The sequence below is a fragment of the Erythrolamprus reginae genome, chromosome 3 (assembly GCF_031021105.1).
Source record: "Erythrolamprus reginae isolate rEryReg1 chromosome 3, rEryReg1.hap1, whole genome shotgun sequence".
Taxonomy (NCBI): Eukaryota; Metazoa; Chordata; class Lepidosauria; order Squamata; family Dipsadidae; genus Erythrolamprus; species Erythrolamprus reginae.
This window is the reverse complement of record NC_091952.1, coordinates 187734383-187755296: the sequence shown is the minus strand read 5'-3', so window position 1 is coordinate 187755296 and position 20914 is coordinate 187734383. Positions and strand designations below refer to the sequence as shown.

The window sequence follows — 20914 nt, the reverse complement described above, 5'->3', positions numbered from 1 at the left end:
TGAGATAGGTTGAGCTAAAATTATGGTCTCTTGATATAGACCTGTTAAGGAGGCAAATATCCAAGAAAAGACATTATGGTACAGATAGTCCTTGACTTATAACTACAGTTGAGCCCAAAATTTATGTTGCTAGGCAAAACATTTGAGTTTTGCCCCATTTTACAACGTTTCTTGCAACAATTGTTTAAGTGAATCATTGCAGTTGTTAAGCTAGTAATGTCAATAAGTGATTCTGGCTTCCCCATTGGCTTGTCAGAAGGTCGCAAATGCTGATCACATGACCCCAGCCACTGCAACCGTAATAAATATGAGCCAATTGCCAAGCATTCAAATTTTGATCATGTGACCATAGGGGATACTGCAATGGTTGTAAGAGTGAAAACAATCTCAAGTCACATTTTTCCGTGTCGTTGTAACTTTGAACAGGCCCTAAATGAACTGTTGTAAGTGAAAAACTATCTGTATAAGCTACAACAGTGGCGAACCTTTTTGGCACCAAGTGCCAAAATGGGAGCATACATGTGCAAAACCAGAAGAGCAGCCTCCCATGAGCATTTGCATGCCAGGCAGCTGCTCTTCTGGTTTCCGGTGCATGCATGCGCACCGGCCACCCTGTCTTCTGGTTTGTGGCATGCATGTGCATGTGAAGACCAGCTGGCCAGTGTGCATGCATGTGCCAGAAACCAGAAGAGCTCTTCTGGTTTTTGGCATACACATAAAATAGTCAAGAATTACTGTATAAGCTATAACAGTGTTGGCAAATCTTCTCAGCACCGAGTGCCAAAATGGGAGCATGCATGTGTGCCAGAAACCCGAAGACCAGCCGCCCGGTGCACATACGCTCACTGGTCAGCTCTTCCTGTTTATAGTGTGCTCATGTGCACCGTCCATCTGGTCTTCTAGTTTCTGGCACGCATGTGCATGCGAAGGCCAGATGGCCAGTGTGCATGTGCACACCAGAAACTGGAAGAGCTCTTCTGGGTAAGAATGTTGTACAGTACATCCCCAAATATGAATTGTGATTCTGATTTTGAATTCTTGTGGTATAATTTTTGTAGAACTTAACACTTCAAGTGGAAACCTTCCAACGACACCACCCTTGTCTCAGCCAGCTCAGAACCTAGTAATGTCATCCCCAGGTGTGGGAGGAGATGGTAGTGTCACATTGACCCTGGCTGATACTCAGAGTATGTTATCTGCTGGTCTTGATGCAGTGACACTAAATATCACTTCACAGGTTTGTGCCATTTCTCTGATCTGTTCTATCCTGTTCTTAACATTTGCTAAATTTGTAAAACTTGGAGAAAAAATTAAGATTACTGTAGATTAATCGTGCTTGTGTAGCAATGAATATTGAACATATTTTTAAAATTATTCTGTATATCTCGCTCTTTGTGTGGTTTCAACTTTATGATATATCTGGTACTGTCTATTTCATGGTCACTATTGTTCTGCCCCAGCTACGGACCAGAGAAAACATAGTACACACGCAGTTTGTTCAAAGCTATATTTAGTTGATTAACCACTACTAATATACTGGCTTAGTAGTGTTCAAACACAAATAAATCTTCAATCATTCTTTTCTTGGGAAAAAAGTTGTTAATTATATATCATTAACAGCTGGCATAAGTCCATAAAGTCATAAAGCAAGATAAGTAATTAGTCCTTGGTATCACAGGAATCTTACAGAGATTGGCAAGATTCAATTCAATTCAATTTATTAGATTTGTATGCCGCCCCTCTCTGAAGACTCGGGGCGGCTCACAACAATAATAAAAACAATATTCTAGTGAAAACAAATCTAATATTAAAAAGCTCATAAAACCCTATCATATTTTAAAAAGCAAACAACATATACATTCCCAAACATAAATATAAAAAAGCCTGGGGGAAAGGTGTCTCAACTCCCCCATGCCTGGCGGTATAGATGGGTCTTGAGTAATTTACGAAAGACAAGGAGGGTGGGGGCAGTTCTAATCTCCGGGGGGAGTTGATTCCAGAGGGCCGGGGCTGCCACAGAGAAGGCTCTTCCCCTGGGGCCCGCCAAACGACATTGTTTGGTCGACGGGACCCGGAGAAGGCCAACTCTGTGGGACCTTATCGGTTGCTGGGATTCGTGCGGTAGCAGGCGGTTCCGGAGGTACTCTGGTCCAATGACTTGGGTGCCAGCTGCAAGGGCCATTGCATATTACTTGTTGGCCTTGTCTCGGACGGATCTGCTACCAGCTACACGGACTGCTGGCGAGTCACAACAACTGAACTTCAACAATAATTGAATTTTTGCTTATATTTCCTAAAGGTAACATGGGTTATTCAGGCTTTGCATCCAAATTTCTGTTGTCTCCCTCCTCCCCATCTTCTTGCTGTTCCCTTTGCTTCCTAAAACTTACTCCAGATAATATGGAATTCTAAAAATGGCATGAAAACCCCAGGGGGAAGCACAGATGAACAAATGTAACTCTCTTCTTTTCTCCCCAGTAAGCACTGAATTAGTGGGACTAGAAATTCTGTAGTGACTTTTGTTTGCAGAACAATAGTTTGAATCCGGCTGACTTTTAGCTCTTACAAAGGACTTTTGTTTTCCCTCAATTTTCCCATTAATTTATCTATGTGTAACGTTTCCATAGATTAAATAGAAAACCACCCCTTTCAGTAAGAAGAAAATCCAGAAGAAAGTTACCTGTGGGAGATATTTTAAGTGTAGAAGTTTGTTAAGGATGGATATAGAGTGATGGCATCAGTGATGGCAAACCTTTTCAGCACTGAATCCTGAAAAGGTCATGCAGAAATATTGCATGCGTGTGCGCTTCTTGGGTCCGCAATCTGAAAAAGCTAAATATCTGCGTTCTAGCTTATATGCATGCCCAGCGATCAGCTGGCCGGCACGTATCTGCAGGTCAGTTTTTGGCACTGCCGTGGATGCGAAGGATAGCACCAGAAACCCAGAGAAGAAGCAGGCAAGGCTGTGCGTGCTGGGCGATAGGGCTGCACCTGGTACTTTGGGCATGCGTGCCATAGTTTGCCATCCCGGCTCTATATCCTTCCTTAACAAACTTCTACATTTAAATATGAATATAGATAATACAAACTGGGGCTTCTTTTGGTTGTATGGTTTTAAAACAAAGTGTAGCATATAGGGAAAATGGGCACTAAACAAGTCTAATAGTTATTATTATAAGAATAAAGTGCTCTGGGACTTTAACATTAAAATTGACAGGTACCTGCCATGTAAAACCCCAGACTTAGCAATTATATAAAAAAAGAAAAGACAAAAAAAAATCTGGATAGTAAAAATACGGCAGGACCTGGAAACAGCATAAGATAAAGAAATGGAGAAGATAACAATATACGAAGACCTGCAAATAGAAATAAAAGAAAGCAAAGGTATTACCAATACTAATAGGAACTTTGGGTACAATCCCAAAACAACTGGAGCACCATTTGAACACCATTGGCATTGACAAAATCACCATCATCAGTTGCAAAAGGCAGCTTTACTCTGAACTGTGATAATACCTCTAACACATCTACATTTGCCTATCCCAAGTCTTTAGGGTCCTGATAAATTGATAAAAATGCCCAATCCAATCTGAATGATGAGCATACTTTACAAGTGACAGACAGATCAGAGAAAAAAATGTAGTGGGTAATATAGAAACATGCACCAAGGATATACATCTCACCCCAAATCAATTAAATGCAGACGTCATAGCCAATCCCTCAAGGATTAAGGGGTTAATCATGGATTAAGCCTTGGGGTTTTCATAGTCTTGAGAACTATGAATAAAAGATAATTCCCCCCCCCCCCCCCAGTTGTTTATCAGATTACGTTATATAATGCTGCATCTTCATTGCTATTTGGACCGGGAGTCATTGCTCACAGTCACTCATGCCCTCATCACCTCGAGGCTCGACTACTGTAACGCTCTCTACATGGGGCTACCTTTGAAAAGTGTTCGGAAACTTCAGATCGTGCAGAATGCAGCTGCGAGAGCAATTATGGGCGTCTCTAAGTATGCCCATATCACTCCAACACTCCGCAGTCTGCATTGGTTGCCGATCAGTTTCCGGTCAAAATTCAAAGTGTTGGTTATGACCTACAAAGCCCTTCATGGCACCGGACCAGAATATCTTCGGGACCGCCTTCTGCCGCACGAATCCCAGTGACCGGTTAGGTCCCACAGAGTCGGCCTTCTCTGGGTCCCGTCAACCAAACAATGCCGTCTGGCGGGACCCAGGGGAAGAGCCTTCTCTGTGGGGGCCCCGACCCTCTGGAACCAGCTCCCCCCTGAGATTAGGATTGCCCCCACCCTCCCTGCCTTTCGTAAACTCCTTAAGACCCACCTCTGCCGTCAGGCATGGGGGAACTAAACATCTCCTCCTTGCCCGTGTTGTTTTGCCATTAATTGATTGACTGTGTGCCTATTTTTATATACATTGGGATTGTTTTATGAATTTATTAATTTTAAACTGTAATTAGATTGGTGGGCATTGGATTTGTTATTATGTACTGTTTTTATTGTTGTGAGCCGCCCCGAGTTTGCAGAGAGGGGCGGCATATAAATCCAATAAATCTAATCTAAATCTAATCTAGCTTTCCTTTTACTAGCCAAATTGAAGTATATAAAATTGAAATAACTGTTTATTAGTCTTTTATACAGCCTTCTCAACTTTGGTTTTCTCCCCTCTGTTTAGTTTTTTTTAATAATTAATGAGTGACAAATCCTCTTGAATTTTGTTAGTACATGCTAACAAATTGATGGTACCGTGAGTGTGATTTGTTGGACAGAGCACAGATTTTACACAAAACTTTCACTAATGTGATCACATGATATATAGTCGATAGGCTATCACTAAATTAATTTCATATTACATGTTTCTGCATTTAGGGTAACTCTTAATATTGGACAAATTAAATTTGGGGGATTATTAATAGAATAATAATAGTCTTATATATTGTAAGCTGCTCCGAGTCCTGGGAGAGGGGTGGCATATACATCCAGTAAGTAAGTAAGTAAGTAAGTAAGTAAGTAAGTAAGTAAGTAAGTAAGTAAGTAAGTAAGTAAGTAAGTAAGTAAGTAAGTAAGTAAGTAGCTTAAACTTTTCATTAAGCCTCTGATATCAGATTATATAACATGTAATCTTATCTTCTGATAACTTTTAGTTATCTATGTGTGGAAAGTTTAAATAATAAATATATTAATTGGCTTAGATGTTGATGAGGTGAGTTGCACATTTTTTCTAAACATTTGGAAATTTCTTTGGCAGGGTCAACAGTTCCCTGCTTTACTCACAGATTCGACACTTTCTGGCCAGACCAATTCAAGCTCACAGCAGGTCATCCTCGTCAGCCATGCTCCACATTCGGTACCTGCAAACCATGATGAATTAACGTATCAGGTAAGTGGCCTTCATTAACCTTTCTTGACACAGTCGTTTTGTGTCCTGAATCTGAGGTTGTCATTTATCTTATTCATTTATTTCATTAGGGATAGTAAGTATCCACAAAATCTTCAATTTGACAGAATTTTGCTCTTCCAAGGAAAATTTGGGATGGCACTATATTAAATGTAGCATTTGTCATTTTTCTAAATGAGACCTGAATTGTACAGGGAGCCTGTTATTCAATAGGAATTACTCCAGATACTATATATTGCAATGTTCTCCAGTCTGATACTCTCCCAATATATTAGATATTCCCCTGTCAGTATGGCCTCTGGTTAATGGATTTTGAAACTTGAAGTCCAATATATCTTAAATAATTTGTTTGAAGAACTCATACAGTATATGGAACAGTAGCCTTAGGCTGATATTTTTTTAGCACAGCTATCTTAGTGAATTTAATAGAGCATATTTTTGCACAGATTTACTTTATTGGTGTCAGATGCAACTTTTTTTATTTTAAAGTCAAAATTTAATTCTCTCATGTTAGTGTTTTATTCTTAATACTTATTTTATCTTGTTCTTCTTCTACATGCTTGATTACACCTCATCAACACCTCATCATTATTGTTATTCTTCTGTTTTTCTCTTACATCACTTACCTGAAACCTACTATTATTATTATTCTGCTCTTTTGGATTATTTTAGGATAGTTTTTAAAATTAATTATGATCATTGGCGTAAATGATTGTTGCTTGTGAATTAGATAGCTCTAGCAACATCCTATAAGATTCCATAAATGAGCAATGGTGAAGATAATTATTTCCACATTGTTCTGAAGAATCTTTGAGCAAGAGGTTCTGTTTTGTTGTTGGATTAATAGATCCTACATACATTTTGCTTTAAAAAAAAAAGAATTTAAACGTGATGTCTATAAAGCATGAAAATGTACAACTTCCTTATTTTTTCTGGTTTGGGATATGCATTGCTAGACTTGACAGATGCCCTATTAGAGTGCTAACATGGCATTTGAAATAATTTAATTTAAAGTATCCCTTTATAATGGGCTGTCTGATGAGTGCATCATTTTTAGGAAGTCCTGCTAGCTTAGTTAACCTAAAATCCTGGCCAGCAAGATTTTGCAATATATACAAGATGTACAGTAATACATGATTCGAAAAATGACTACTTTTGATATTTTGAACATAATACATCAGTATTTTCTTTGGATGATCTTTGCATTTAAGAGAATAAAATGTTAAAAGTCAGTTCATATTTTTTTCAATTTAATATGTATGACTACTGTACTAAAAATTCCCTTATCTGTTGATCGCCTTCACATCCTTTTAAGAATATTATATTCAAATATGTAATTTATTATCACTATTTGACATCGTTTTCCAGATGTACTGTGCAAAAAGAAATGGCTTAAATATGACTAACTCTGCAGTAAAGAGTGGTACTATCAATTCATTTAACCTGTCTGCAAGTTTTGCTTTTCTTTCAATACCAGTATAGCTGACTTCTTATAGCTAATATGCTTTAATGTAGAGTTTTGGTATGGCTATGCTCTTCAGTATTTGTTGACCGTTTCTTAGTATTCATGAAGTGTGTTTCTGAAGATCACTTGTAAGGGAATAGTTTTGTTCTACTGTGTATTCTCTTTCCTTAAAACACCATTCTTGATTTTTTTTCTCCCCTCCTTTCATTCTTATTCTCAACTACTCCTATTTGGTTTGTGATTAATTTCTCTGACCACACTAATTTTTATGTCCTTGCATGTCTTCCTGTAAACTTAAGCTGCAGATAGTTGCCTTGCCTATCCATTTTTCCTCTTCATTTTCATTGTCCACCACAAAGCTTCCTCTTTGCTGCCTTCCATAGAATTGCTTTTTACTGCTTCAACAGTAACTAATTATGACAAAGAATGGAAAGTCTTACCTGATGATTTTTTTTGGTTCATGGGTAATGTCTCTTTCAATCTTAAGTCAAGCAACTGATGTCTAGATGTGTTCTTTTATTTGCTACTTGAATACTGCAATAAAATATTTATGTAGTATTAAGACATACAGATAGGCACATACACTAAAATGGAAAAAGAGAAAGAGAGAGTACATATATGTTATCATTCTATATGTAAACTATGTCAAAGACTGTGGAAATGCTACTCTAGTGAACATCTGTTGCTAGTAGGGCTTAAGCCTAGAGCTTTCAGCCACAGTGCTTGAATTGCCTCTGGTTTTGCTCACAGAGTGGGAGTACTCAGAAAGATGGATTGATGGAGACATAAATCTTAGGAAAAATAATCAGGTAAGAACATTTCTGCATTCAAAGGTTTACTTACATCTGGAAAGCATTTGTCTTTTTAACTTTTGGTCTTTCTAATCAATTGTGGACAGGGTGACAGGCTGATTCCTGACTAGTAGCAGGTGGGTATTGTTTGTTATCTCAAGTGTTTAGGAGGACAGGCTCACCTCTAAATTATTTGGGAAAATGTCGTGTTTCCCCGAAAATAAGACCCTGTCTTATATTTTTTTGAACCCTGAAATAAGCGCTTGGCCTTATTGCCAGACACTCAAAATCCTGTTTGGACTTATTATCAGGAGAAGGTAGAATTTCCTAGATTTCAGATTCCCAATGCCTTCAGAACATGTAGGCAAATTGATACTAAGCTATGGCCTTATACCATGTATTTTCATAGTAATTTCATCAAATTTACATTTGGCATGTTTTCCTTTCCTTTTCCCTGCCCTCACCTCAGCCATGGATAATTTAACAGAGTGGCACATGAAGTTGTCACTTATAGAAAAATCTTACTTTGAGGAATTAGAAAATGGAATATAAAGACTATGGGTTTCAATCTTCATTATACTAACCAAATTGTGGTCATAATCACTACAGTGCTGACTTATGAGATTTACTTGGTAACTTACGTTATGCCTAAATCATCTATCGCAATTCAAGCTATCCAAGTCCATATAACAGATAACAGAACTCTGCATGTAGAAACACATTGCCTGGAAATAACAGGTTAATGTAAGCAGAATTAATCTTGTGTGTCTCTTTATAGTTATAAGTACAACTATGATTTTAACTTTGGGCCTACATATTCTTTTTGATCCATGCATCATGTTAAAAATACACAACAAAAATTTTGCATCCTTGATTTTTTATTGTATCACAAGTCAACAAACAGTTTGAAACAAAACCAATCTGTGGGATTTTAAATAAACATTATCATAAGACTTATTGCATATCAGGAATAGAAGTTTCTAAACTCCTGTATTGATATGTAGGAAAGATTTTTGGAGATGGATGAAAAGAGGAAGGTAAGATAAGAGAGGGCCTAGTCCACAGCTAGATAGTGAGTGGAGCAAAAGACTCAGAAGGAATCATCCCTAGTTACTTGGGCTTTAAAGGAGATGACAGGATATTTTACTTTCACACTTAACAAGATTTGATTAATGTAGCTTTATCATAAAATAGAATTAGCTTATCCAGGTGTGTTTCCTATGTGGTCTACTGTAAGATTGACATCTCCTTTCCTTAAAAGGAAAAGAGGAAATTAAATGACATACATAACATGGACTATGGGAAGCCTTGGTGGCACAGTGGTTAAATTCAGTATTACAGGCTAACTGCCCAAAGCCTGGAATTTGATCCTGATAAGGCTCACGGTTAACTCAGCCTTCCATCCTTCTGCAATCGATAAAATGAGGACACAGATTGTTTAGGGCATTACGCAAATAATGCTGACATTGAAAACTGCCTAGAGCAGGGGTCCCCAACTCCCAGACCCAGGTCTATTTAAAACCGGACTGTGCGAGTGATGGGCAAGCACACGTGTACAAAGCTCCACTCTTATGAGCGGTGGCCACTTGTGCTCACACATGAAGCTCGACCCCATATAATAATAATAATAATAATAATAATAATAATAATAATAATAATAATAATTTGTTATAATAATAATTTGTTATAATAATAATATTTTATAATAATAATAATATTTTATAATGATAATATCAGGAGTATAGGCTTGATTGGAAAACTAGAAAAAAATCATAGAAAAAGTTTATACAGAAGATGAAAAGGCAATTGCCTGTTATAGTTGACAAAATGATCCTACCTTCCTAGTCCATGTGAGAAGGGTCATTTGACAGCAAAACAATCTTGTCACATAATGAAACAAAATTCAGGCAGAAATTGGTATCCCTAAGTTGGGTTGAAATAATAATATTACCAGATTACTTGTGTGTGATGTGTGGTCTATATCCACATACGTATACACGTATATTCTGGGAAGATGTTAACAAGATTATCAATCCCTTATTTCATGGTAGAATGGGGGTAATATGTGTGTCAAAGCTGTACAGTAAAACTACACGCTTGAGATGTAATTGTATCCCATCTGAAAAGGCAATTCAATATTCTCACAAAGATTTTGTGCGTTGCATTTGCCATAATTATTTGTCTATGTATTTTATGTCCCTGTTACAGGTGAGTGAGGTTTCTCCACCTCTATCAAAAAGTATTCAAGTTGAAAAAGAGGCTCGCCTGCATCATTGTTTTGAGTGTAGTCAAACTTTTTCTTCAATCACCGTGCTAATGCAGCACAGTAAGGAAGTTCATGGAAAAGAAAGAATCCACATCTGTCACATTTGCAATAAAGCTTTCAAACGAGCCACGCATCTGAAGGTACGAGATGAAATTAAACTATTTTAATAAAAATGTAAAAGCCAGCTGGGTGGACTTTGGAATGATCACTGCCTCAGCCCACAATACCATGCTTGGGTGAGGATCTGGTTGGTCAGTTCCTGTTGCAACCAATTGGTGAATGTTGGATTCATCCTGGAGAAGGAGTGGAGCAATGGATGGAAGATGGTAGGAAAAAGGGAAAAAATAGGAACCTGTGATCAATCTTGTCTAACGTTTAACAGTTGAGCCTAGTTATTAGTTAGATAGCATTTTGAGATAACATCGGGGTGTTTGGATAAATTAAGGACTTGGAAGTCCCAAAGGTGCTTTTTCGGGAGGTAACTAGACTTTCTTGTTTGCCTCTTGAAAAAACATCTTTGGGACAACCATGACCTGGATGACTGACAATCTTCACAGACTTGAAGGACTTGAAGACATGCCCCAGAAGAAGGAAAAAATAAAGCGAGACTTTATTACCGTCCAGAAAACAACATGGGCTTCTCAATGGGATTTGTAGTGAACTTGGAGATTTTACCATTATCAAATCCTTGGTAAAACTCCGCAACACCTTTAAGGGGAGGTTTTGCAGCATTTTTTGTCCAGCAGAACAAAATAACTCAACAATATCTGGGAGCAGCTTACAACAGTATCCATATGACTTTGCAACACACTTACGTCTTCTTAACAATTTAAAAATAAGTTATTTGCATATCACTCCATGCATAGTGCAGAACAGCTTTTTCAAAGATTTTACACAACCCTGATATTTAATTGGATTGTGCACTGCCTTCTGGATTCCAGGTTGTTTGATGTTATTGTTGGAATATCCATGCTTTCATTTTTTGTGTGTGTTTATTCAAAAGGGAGGGCTGTACTATCATTTTTTCCAGCTCTGTACTTTCATGGTAACTATTAATTGAAACGAAGAACTTTTTCTAGCAAATGAACAAACTTCCTTCCAGGTACACATTTTTTACAGAAACAATTTTGTTTTCCCTTAGCAGGATAGGCAATGTAATTCCATGGCACATTATTGACTTTCCCTAAGGAAACCTGCGCTTGTTACTTCCACCTCTGTCTTTTAGTATTTCATTAAAATCTTGAAAAAGATTTTATGAAGACAAAGTGATCGAAAGTATTCGCCCAGTTGCTTGATTTTTTTCTTGCTTTGCTGTTTTATTTAATGTTGCAATCATAAATACCATTATATTTTATTATGTTACCTTGAACATTGTTTCAAGAAGGAAGCAATAGGAATTCCATTTATTATTCAGACAACTAAATCTTAGTTTGAAGAGAAAATGAAATATTTCATTCTGAATCGTAGTTTGCTTCAGTAAATATTGGAAATTGTTATGTTTGAATATTAATGAACAAGCAGTTCTCTATGCATCTGGAATCTAGACACATGCGAATGCATACCTTTCTAATATTATATGTAGACATTATAAATAGCAGAATAACTGAGTTGGAAGGAACCTTGGAGTTCTTCTAGTCCAATGCCCTGCTCAAGCAGGAGATCTTATACTATTTCAGACAGCTGGTCAAGTCTCTTCTTAAAAACTTCCAGTCTTAGAGCATCCACAACTTCTGAAGGCAAGCCATCCTACTGATTAATTGTTCTTGCTGAAATTTTCTCCTTATTCTTTCCTTGATTACTTTCTATCCATTACTTGTTCTGCCTTCAGGTGCTTTAGAGAATAGCTTGACCCCTTCTCCTTTGTGGCAGCCCCTTAGATATTGGAGCACTGCTATTATGTCATCGCTAGTACTTCTTTTCATTTAACTAGACATACATAGCAGTAGTGTCTGTCTTTGAAGTGTTGCATTTCACATAGTATTGCACACTTCTTGTCCTTTTGCTCTGCATTATGGGTCAGATCTGCAAAATGAATATAGGGTTGTAGAAACTGGAACTAAATTAACAAGCCTCCAAATAATTTCTTTTCTTTTTTTAAGTGCCAAATGAAATGTATTTTGTCTTTTATTAGGAACATATGCAAACGCATCAGGCTGGACCATCACCAAGTTCCCAAAAGCCAAGAGTATTTAAATGTGAAACTTGTGAAAAAGCCTTTGCTAAACCAAGTCAATTGGAAAGACATAGTCGCATCCATACAGGTAACTAAACAGTACAAACTGATATCCATTGCAGTATTTGAGGTTAGATTCTAATCATTTTGCTAATTATGTCTGAATCACAAAGGGCAAAGAAGCCTCATTTGTTTTTAACCACCACGCATTTTTGAGGCTATCAATATTGAGAAAACTCACCCTTATTACAATTCATGGATTGAAGACATGACATATTAGACAGTGTCTAAGGTAGTGATGGTGTAGCTTTTTTTCCTCGGGTGCCGAAAGTGTGTGAATGCACACCATTGTGCATGCGCGAGTGCCCACACCCATAATTCAATGCCTGTGGAGGGTGAAAATGGCCTCCCCTGCCACCCCAGAGACTCACTGGAGGCTGGAAATGGCCTGTTTCCCAACTTCTGGTGGGCCAGGTAGACATGTTTTTCATCCTCCCCATGTTCCAGAAGCTTCCCTGGAGACAGGGGAGGGAAAAACAACCTCCCCCATCCTCAGAGGCCCCCCAGAAGCCGAAAATACCCTCCCAGAGTCTCCATACAAGCCAAAAATCAGCTGGCTGGCCCGCACATGCACACTGGAACTGAGCTAGGGCAACGGTTCGCGTGCCAGCAAATATGACTCCGTGTGCCACCTATGGCACGTGTGCCATAGGTTCGCCATCACTGGTCTAAGGTATCTACTTGAGCTGCTATCCTCTTCATACAAGACAGTTCTCATCTGTGGGTGCTGCAGATAGAAGGATCCAGAGGGTGGAACTAATTCCGCACTGCTGCAGAAGCTCTTTTATTAATTGGATGTCCTCCATATTCTGTGTATCCAGCTTTGATAGCATCCCATTCTCTCTGGAGTAGTGGAGGACTTAACATAAACATTGCATGTATGGATATTTGTCTGTTTGATATTAGCTGCAGCATGCTCAGATCAAATGAATTATTTGAAAACCAATAGAGGAAATGCCACGTTACCTGGGGAATATGTATGGTGGAAGAGAAATAAAAGCGTTCAATCACTTTGTGATATTTGGGGAGGGTCATGTTTCTAGGCAAACATTCAAGTAGAATTGCTGCATCTCTGAAATATGTTAACAGAAGTGACCCTTAAGAAATGTATTAAAATGACTTTTGTTTGGATAATATGATGGTTATTTTGCACGAAGACAGGCTAAGAAAATCAGCTTCCCATTTTATTCTTCAATAACAATTCCCAGCATACTACCTTATGGCTGCTGAACATTTGTGACTATAGCCCTAAGCCCATGTGTTTTGCAATGGACTAGATGATTGCTTAGTTCGGTTGAAATTAGAAAGATACTTTTCAGGTCACATTAGAAAAAATGGGAAGTTTAAGGGATTGTTGTTGTAATTTCCCATTGGGTCAATTAATCTGCTCTTGTTTCTTTGCTTCTTTACCAAAGGTGAGCGGCCCTTTCAGTGTACTTTGTGTGAGAAAGCTTTTAACCAGAAGAGTGCACTGCAAGTTCATATGAAAAAACATACAGGGGAAAGGCCTTATAAATGTGATTACTGTACAATGGGCTTCACCCAGAAAAGCAACATGAAACTTCATATGAAACGGGCTCATGGCTATTCCGGTATGGTGATATTTGCTTTGAGAAAGTTTGGCATATCTTCTTGTTTTATAGCATTATACTGAAGAGTCTCAACATTTCTAATTTTTTTAGATTGTACCAAGATTGGGCTTTGTGCTTTGGCTCTTAATCTTTTAGATAATGCTGGGCAGGGGTATTAATATACCATATTTTTTGGTGTATAAGACACCCCTCCCAAAAAAGCGGGTGGAAATGTTTGTGCATTTTATACAACGAATGTTGCCGAAGCTCTGCCCACTCACTGGCCATTTACCCTTCTGCCTCTTCCTCCAGCAATTTGCCTCTTTGCAGCAGCCTGATCAGTTTCAGCACAGCTTGATTTAGCACAAACAGCTGATTGATGGTTGGATCTGCCTCCTGGAATACCGCCTGCCAGCTGTTCCAGGCTATGGGGATCACCACTGCCCATTGATGTTGCTGTCTTTTACCACCTCCATGCGCCCCATTTGGCCACCTATCCCCTTGTGAAGGCCGAAAATGGTGTGTGTGGAGGCGGTAATAGGTGGCAACAGCAATGGTGGTGATGGGCGGTGGCGATCCTCACAACCTCAAACAGCTGATAGGCAATATTCCACGAGGCATCCAACACCAATCAGTTGCTTATGCTAAATCAGACTGCTGAAGCTGGCCCGGCTGTTTGCTGTTTACTGCAAGGAGGCTAATTGCTAGGAGGCAGAGATGGATTTTTTTTTCTTGTTTTCCTCCCCAAAACCTAGTGCGTCTTATAGTCCGAAATGTTTTGTAGTCGGAAAAATACGGTAATTCAGTTGCTCATTGAACAGAAATGTTTTCAGTTGTGTAGTACAGTTATATTCCAGTCCAATTTTATAGGGTGGGTTTTTAGAGAAAACTGGAAGGAGGTGCTATCATGTATTCTACTTTCAGCTTCCGAATATGCATCCATCTAATATATAAATTAGTTATTTCAGTTCTGTATTTGAGTTTGAAAAAGCATTTGGAACTTGCTTAAGTTTTCCCATTTTTCTGACTTTTACATAAAATGTAATGCAAAAATGTGAGGCATGAGAATGAAATTAGGATCTAATGCACCTACCTTAACCAAGTCTCCCAGCCATCTTTTCACCTCTTCAGACTTCTGTGTTATAATGCAAGTACAATGATACCTCATCTTACGAACTTAATTGGTTTCGGGACGAGGTTTGTAAGGTGAAAAGTTTGTAAGACGAAATAATGTTTCCCATAGGAATCAATGGAAAAGTGATTAATGCGTGCAAGCCCGGACTCACCCCTTTTGCCAGCCGAAGCGCCCGTTTTTGCGCTGCTGGGATTCCCCTGAGGCTCTCCTCCATGGGAAACCCCCCTCCGGACTTCCGTGTTTTTGTGATGCTGCAGGGGAATCCCAGCAGGGGAATCCCAGCAGTGCAAAAATGGGTGCTTCGCTGGCAACGGAAGTCTGGAGGTGGGGTTTCCAGCGAGGGGAGCCTCAGCGAAATTGCAGCATCGCAAAAACACGGAAGTCCTCGAAACCAATGAATGTAGACATTATTTTAAATTTTTAAAGCATCACTTATCTCATAGGTGATAGAAAGATAGAAAGAAAAGCTGTTGGATAAGAAAAGCTGTTGGATATGATTGACATGAAGGGTGAAGTCATAAAAAACACCAAACAGAACTGTAGGAATTGGAATGGAGGTCTGGAAAAAATGACTGACAGTTTAAAATGGAGTCAGCCATAGTGGCTGTTGAAGACATTTTATTTCTTTTAATAAGTGCAGTCTGGTAATTCTGAGTTGGATTGGACAATGATTATAATGTTTAAGACAGTTGTTAGGCATAGTCTGAAAAGGATGAAGACCATTGAAGAAAAATAACTAACTAGCCCATAAGGAAGAATAGAATTCCAGGAGATAATAGAAGATGAGATGATCAAAGCCACCCAGATTAAAAAAAAGTTTCATAACATCTCTCTCACTGGAAGAAATGGAAAGGATATCAGGTTATGGCATCCTCATGGAGATAGGTGGAACAAATCCATAGCCAAATAGATATACTAAGACAGGAAGGTACATAATTAAACTCAAGATTTTACTCTAAAATAGAGAATATACAGCAACTTTAAAACCATATTGTATGTGCCATTCTATTTTCAAACCTATCTATGCCTCCATTCAAACGTTAAGCAAGGGTTTATAGAGACTAATGACAAAATTTATCTCTGTCACTCTCAGATGCTGTGCAAATGGCCTTTATGTGGAAGGCTTTGATCTTCTCATCTTTTATTATCTCATGGAAACCTACTTGCCTCCTGGACTAGTTAGTTATTATCTTCTTTTGGTCTTCAGACTATGTCTAACAACTATATTTAGCATTGCGGTCACCACCCAATCAAACTCAGATTACACTGTACTTATTAAAATAAACAAAATGATTTCAACAGCAGTTTAAAATGGAGTTGACAGTAGTGGCTTTCTGATCAATATGTGTATTGGCTATTAGGGGTGAAGATGTGAGGCAATCTATTTGCTTTCTTTATGTATGATAGATTCTGGAGCATGTAAAGGCCTGCTTGCCCATATGTACAGGGATCTGCTTGCCCATATGTACAGGCCAACACTTAATTATCAGGAAAGCATCACTGAGTCAATAAAATAAAATTACAAATGTCCAACCTGCATGCCCCATCTTTATATAAAGTTTATATAATTATAATCCATGCATCTTCAAAGGGGAATAAGTCTGTTTTTTCTGTTTTAAAGTCCTATTATTGGTTTCCTGGGTTAACAGCAATTCATTGAAATTATGATGGCTACACGAACAATATTTATAACTGATTCTCCAGGTATATTTTCCAGTCCCAGCACCCTTGTTATCAGGTGATCAGAATCTGGGTACTTGGCAATTGGTTCATACATTTAACAGGTATGGCATCCTGTGGTCACTTGGAACCTTCCGTGCCAACTTACAAGCAAAGCCAGAAGGGATGTTTGCTAGTTGCCAATTTTCTCCTGAACATCTCCTACCAATTTTCTCCTGAACATCTTTGCTACAGTGTATCTGATTGAAGGGATTTTGTGTTAGCAGCCTTCCCCTATCAGCCTGCCCGTCCGCATCTGGGCCTCACCACAGCATCTCCTCCCTAATTTGTACATACTTAGGTCTCATCTCATAACTCCCTCCCCAACCCGCACAGACTCACGCCTCGCCACAGCACCCTCTCTCCATTGGGGAGCACTCACTCGAACACCCCAGCTCTCTTCCATAGAACTCGCCCTACTGCCTGCTCGCCTTGAGATTTCTCACAAACTTTCCATTGACTTTGTGGGAAGTCTACAGGAAATTACAAGATGCTATCGTAAGATGTCATTGCCTAATACACATGATACTCATTTAGCAACATCTATACGGATTGACGAGATTGTCAATGCTAAATGATATGGTCATGTGATATTGCACTTATGACCATGTCGTTAACAATGGGAATTCCAATCCCTAATTCTGGCAATAAAGGAGCAGGCTGTTTTCTTTTCTAGAGAGTATGTTGACATGAAATAAAACATTGTACCTTTAATTGATGTCACCATAATGTAAAAACCCAATTGACATACTGTAGAAACTTGATTTTTAAGAAGACCTATGATCTGCAATGCATCTGACTTGCTAGCAAAAAATTAGTCATTCTTTTTTGGTGTACCTCTAAGAGGCACAACAAATTAAAAAGATATTTGATCCTTTTTCTTTATATTTGCGAAATTTCTTTTGATTTTTCTTCATCGTGCATTTTGACGGCTACGTCATAAATAAATACATCTATGAAAACTGCCTTAAATGATTAGGATGGAAAGTAGAATTTACGGATGACAACTTTATCTATTTTACTTTCTTAATCACAAAGAGTATTTAGCTATACAGTACTCCATTACTTTTGAGCACTGATACATAAATTTTAATAGATATAAATTAAATATTGATTTTCTTTTTGAACTCTGTTAAAGAAATGGACATACCACAAACTAGAACTGCATGTAGGGCTTTGTGTCCAAATGATAGCAATAAAGAAAAGTGAGGTGTAGCCCTTTCAAGATGAATATTTTTTAAATTAAAATTGTGATAGGTATTTACTCAAAACAAGCCTCACTAAATTTCGTTAGTCCCAGGCTTTTATTTCTTTTTCTTCAGATCTTCCCCCTTGCAAATTACTACTCTGTAGTCAATAAAATAATTTTTTGAATTTAATTTTCTGCTGTTTGCCTGAAGACTTTATGCCCTATCTTTTACTGTTCTTTATCTTTTTACTATGTTAGGTGCAATACAAGAATCGACCAGTCTTCAAGGACAGGAAGGCGAAGACATTAATCGTGCCCTGAATTTGGAAGAAGTTGTTCAAGAATCTTCAAACGAATGGCAGAATATAACCAATATTTTTTGATGACTATAAGATGAAAGCTCCAAAGGCTTTCAGGACTAGAATTTTTTTCTCCTTTTTTTCCTAAAAGTAGTCATCTGTGGATTTTTATTATTAAAGCATATTGCAAATAATAAGGATGATATAGCTTTTTAAATATTACAAAACACCGAATGAATTACCTGTTTTTTGTAAGCATATAGAATATTTGAGAAACATCAGACAAATTTTTGCTACATTGTCTACAATCAGGGATCTCAGGTAGATAGAACTTGTTTATCTTTTCATTCCACCACAAGTGTATCCTCTAAAACAGAAATACACCCAGACCTTGAAATCAGTGAAGACTGAATCTAAAATAGGCTTTCTTGGATGTTCTGTCAATCATGAAGAATGTCTTGAGTATTTAAAACAAAATTGTATGAGTGCTGGTGTAGATGATGCCTGCTCCAGTGCAGATAGTACACGATCTAAGGCTGTTTCAGATCATTAATTGGTGTTGGCAGATACGTTAGGATGATAGCTCGTATTCATTTCGTTTGATGAGTGCTATTATTTCTCAGCTTTAAACTCAGCAATAATTCAAAGGAACACACTAACAACTGTGATTCCATGAAGTAAATGACAAACACATATACTTCCATGTGGATCTTTCAGCAGATAAACTTTCGCTGAACACCTGTAAAAATATAAGCCATGATGGTAGGACTTACAAGACTGTATATTCCCTAAAGAAGATCAAATTAGCTGCAGGTTTAAGTTACACCACTGTCATTCTGAAAGATAGCTCTGGATTAGAAGTCCTTGTTACTATTGTCATCAATTTGTCTTGACAGTTATGAAATGTTTAAAGACTACCTAGGCTTTTTCAGTATTGTTCTGAAAGCTCCCATTCATTCAAAAGAGGTATAATCATATCAAAAACACTCACATTGGAAATAAAGCATATGTTCTGTTTTAGACATTCCAAAGACAGAAGGATCTTGCTTAATTTTACGTTGAGATTTTAAAATTTCTTTATATGTTATATATATGTATGTGTGTATATATACAGATATTTAAGCCTCTGTGTGGCTGACGAGTATATTTTGTAAATAATAATTCCAGTTCCAAGAAGTGTTTATAAAGTTTTCAACTTTAGATAAACATTTCAAAATCAGTATTGATTCATTTTAATGTAATGTAGACATGTTATATCTTTATGAAAATATTATTGCTTTTAATTTGTTTCTCAGTTCCAGAAAAAAAACCTATCTGTACATATAATTTATATTTTGTGTATTATAAGACTAGTACTTTCTATTTCCAAAAAAAGGAAAAATCACTGCTTTTGATAGGACATCTCATAATTCTTTTGTTAACTCTGGACATATGTATATAAGTAATATAGCTGGTGACTTGAAAAATAACACTTTTGTTATGTGGAAATATTTAAGTCAAACATGTTGAATAATATTAATTTTTTTCCAAACATGGTTTTCTGTCTGGTATATTATTCCTTTTCCGGGGAATTAAGTAGGTATTCTTATTGATGGGGAATAATTATTATGCCTGAATAGATGCAAAACAATTATTGACCATGGTTCTGTAGATATTTCCTGCTACTCTGCTATCTTATTTCTTCGCTTTGAATATTTTTTTTCCATTTCAACGGTTTTTTTTATACCAGTCTTACTGAAAGTGTTTTGCTTGTTTGCAATTAATTTTTTGTGCTCATTGAGATTAGAAGAACACAATATCTTTAAGAAAAGAAGAAACGGTATTATGTATACTGTGTAAAGTGAAACAACAAAGTTTGTGCTTAGATCTGTTCCGTATCAGCAGAGACATACAAATTAAAATCATATATTACCATACTTATTTTTTAAGCACAACTTATAAAATTAATTAGTTGCCAACTTTGCTATTCTTTTCTGTGGCCTATTTGAAATCCTAAGTAAAAGATATGTAGAAATATTATGGAGATTAAGGAAATGGATATTAATGTACAATTAATAATAATAATCTAGTCTGAACCACAATCAATATTAATATATTAAATGCATATACCACCAAGTGACTCAGGATATATATTATAGATAGCAAACCAGGGACAAAATGTACCCTGTCTAAATTATGAGAACTTGACTGAAAGACACTCATCTCCATATTTTATTTTCCTCACCTTTACTTTAGCTGCAATACAGCTGGAATATAATTGTGGAAAAATGAAGCTCAAATTATACTTTGCCTGAGACTGTAGAGGTTGTTATTTGAACAGGAAGTAGTTTGAGCCACCATTTTGCCCTGAATTACTAAATCATAATCTTAATGAGAAGTCTACCTCGCTCTTGACAAGAAAGCAAGAATTTATTCATTCAGGCTAATAGTAAACTGACAAATAACTCAAAAGATCAGCTGTTGTCACAATTATGTATGCCTTATTGTAACTTGTTTTTCCTTGTTTTGCAAACCAAGAGTACCCAGCTGAAAACCTTTAGCACTTAAGAACATAAACAGCTGGATTCAGCCTCCTGATCAATTTGTTCAGAAATCTGTTCTCACAACTGCTAACCAGGCTGCACAAGGAAGCCCACAATTCTCCCAGGAGATGGCCTTCAGAAGCTGTCAAATCTAACAGTCCTTGATCCACATGTCTTCCATGAATTGTCCAACTTTCTTGAAGCCAGCCTTGCTGGTAGCCAGGGTCAGTTCTTATACAGATTGTAAAGTTTAATTATGTATTGGAAAGACCATGTTACATGATGACGAGTCTACAAACTTGGCAA

General features: G+C 37.4%; 1 protein-coding gene across 1 annotated transcript in view; it reads left to right on the top strand.

Moving 5' to 3' along the window:
* ZNF236 (zinc finger protein 236) overlaps positions 1-19617 on the top strand; it is a 68525-nt gene extending 48908 nt beyond the window's left edge. Inside the window, exons 28-33 of the mRNA XM_070747436.1 lie at positions 1059-1237; positions 5269-5400; positions 9883-10080; positions 12072-12201; positions 13589-13765; positions 18046-19617. Of these exons, the coding sequence (XP_070603537.1) occupies positions 1059-1237; positions 5269-5400; positions 9883-10080; positions 12072-12201; positions 13589-13765; positions 18046-18170 (941 nt within the window). The 3' untranslated portion in view covers positions 18171-19617. The remainder of the gene's footprint in view (positions 1-1058; positions 1238-5268; positions 5401-9882; positions 10081-12071; positions 12202-13588; positions 13766-18045) is intronic.
* The last annotated feature ends 1297 nt before the right edge of the window (positions 19618-20914 follow it).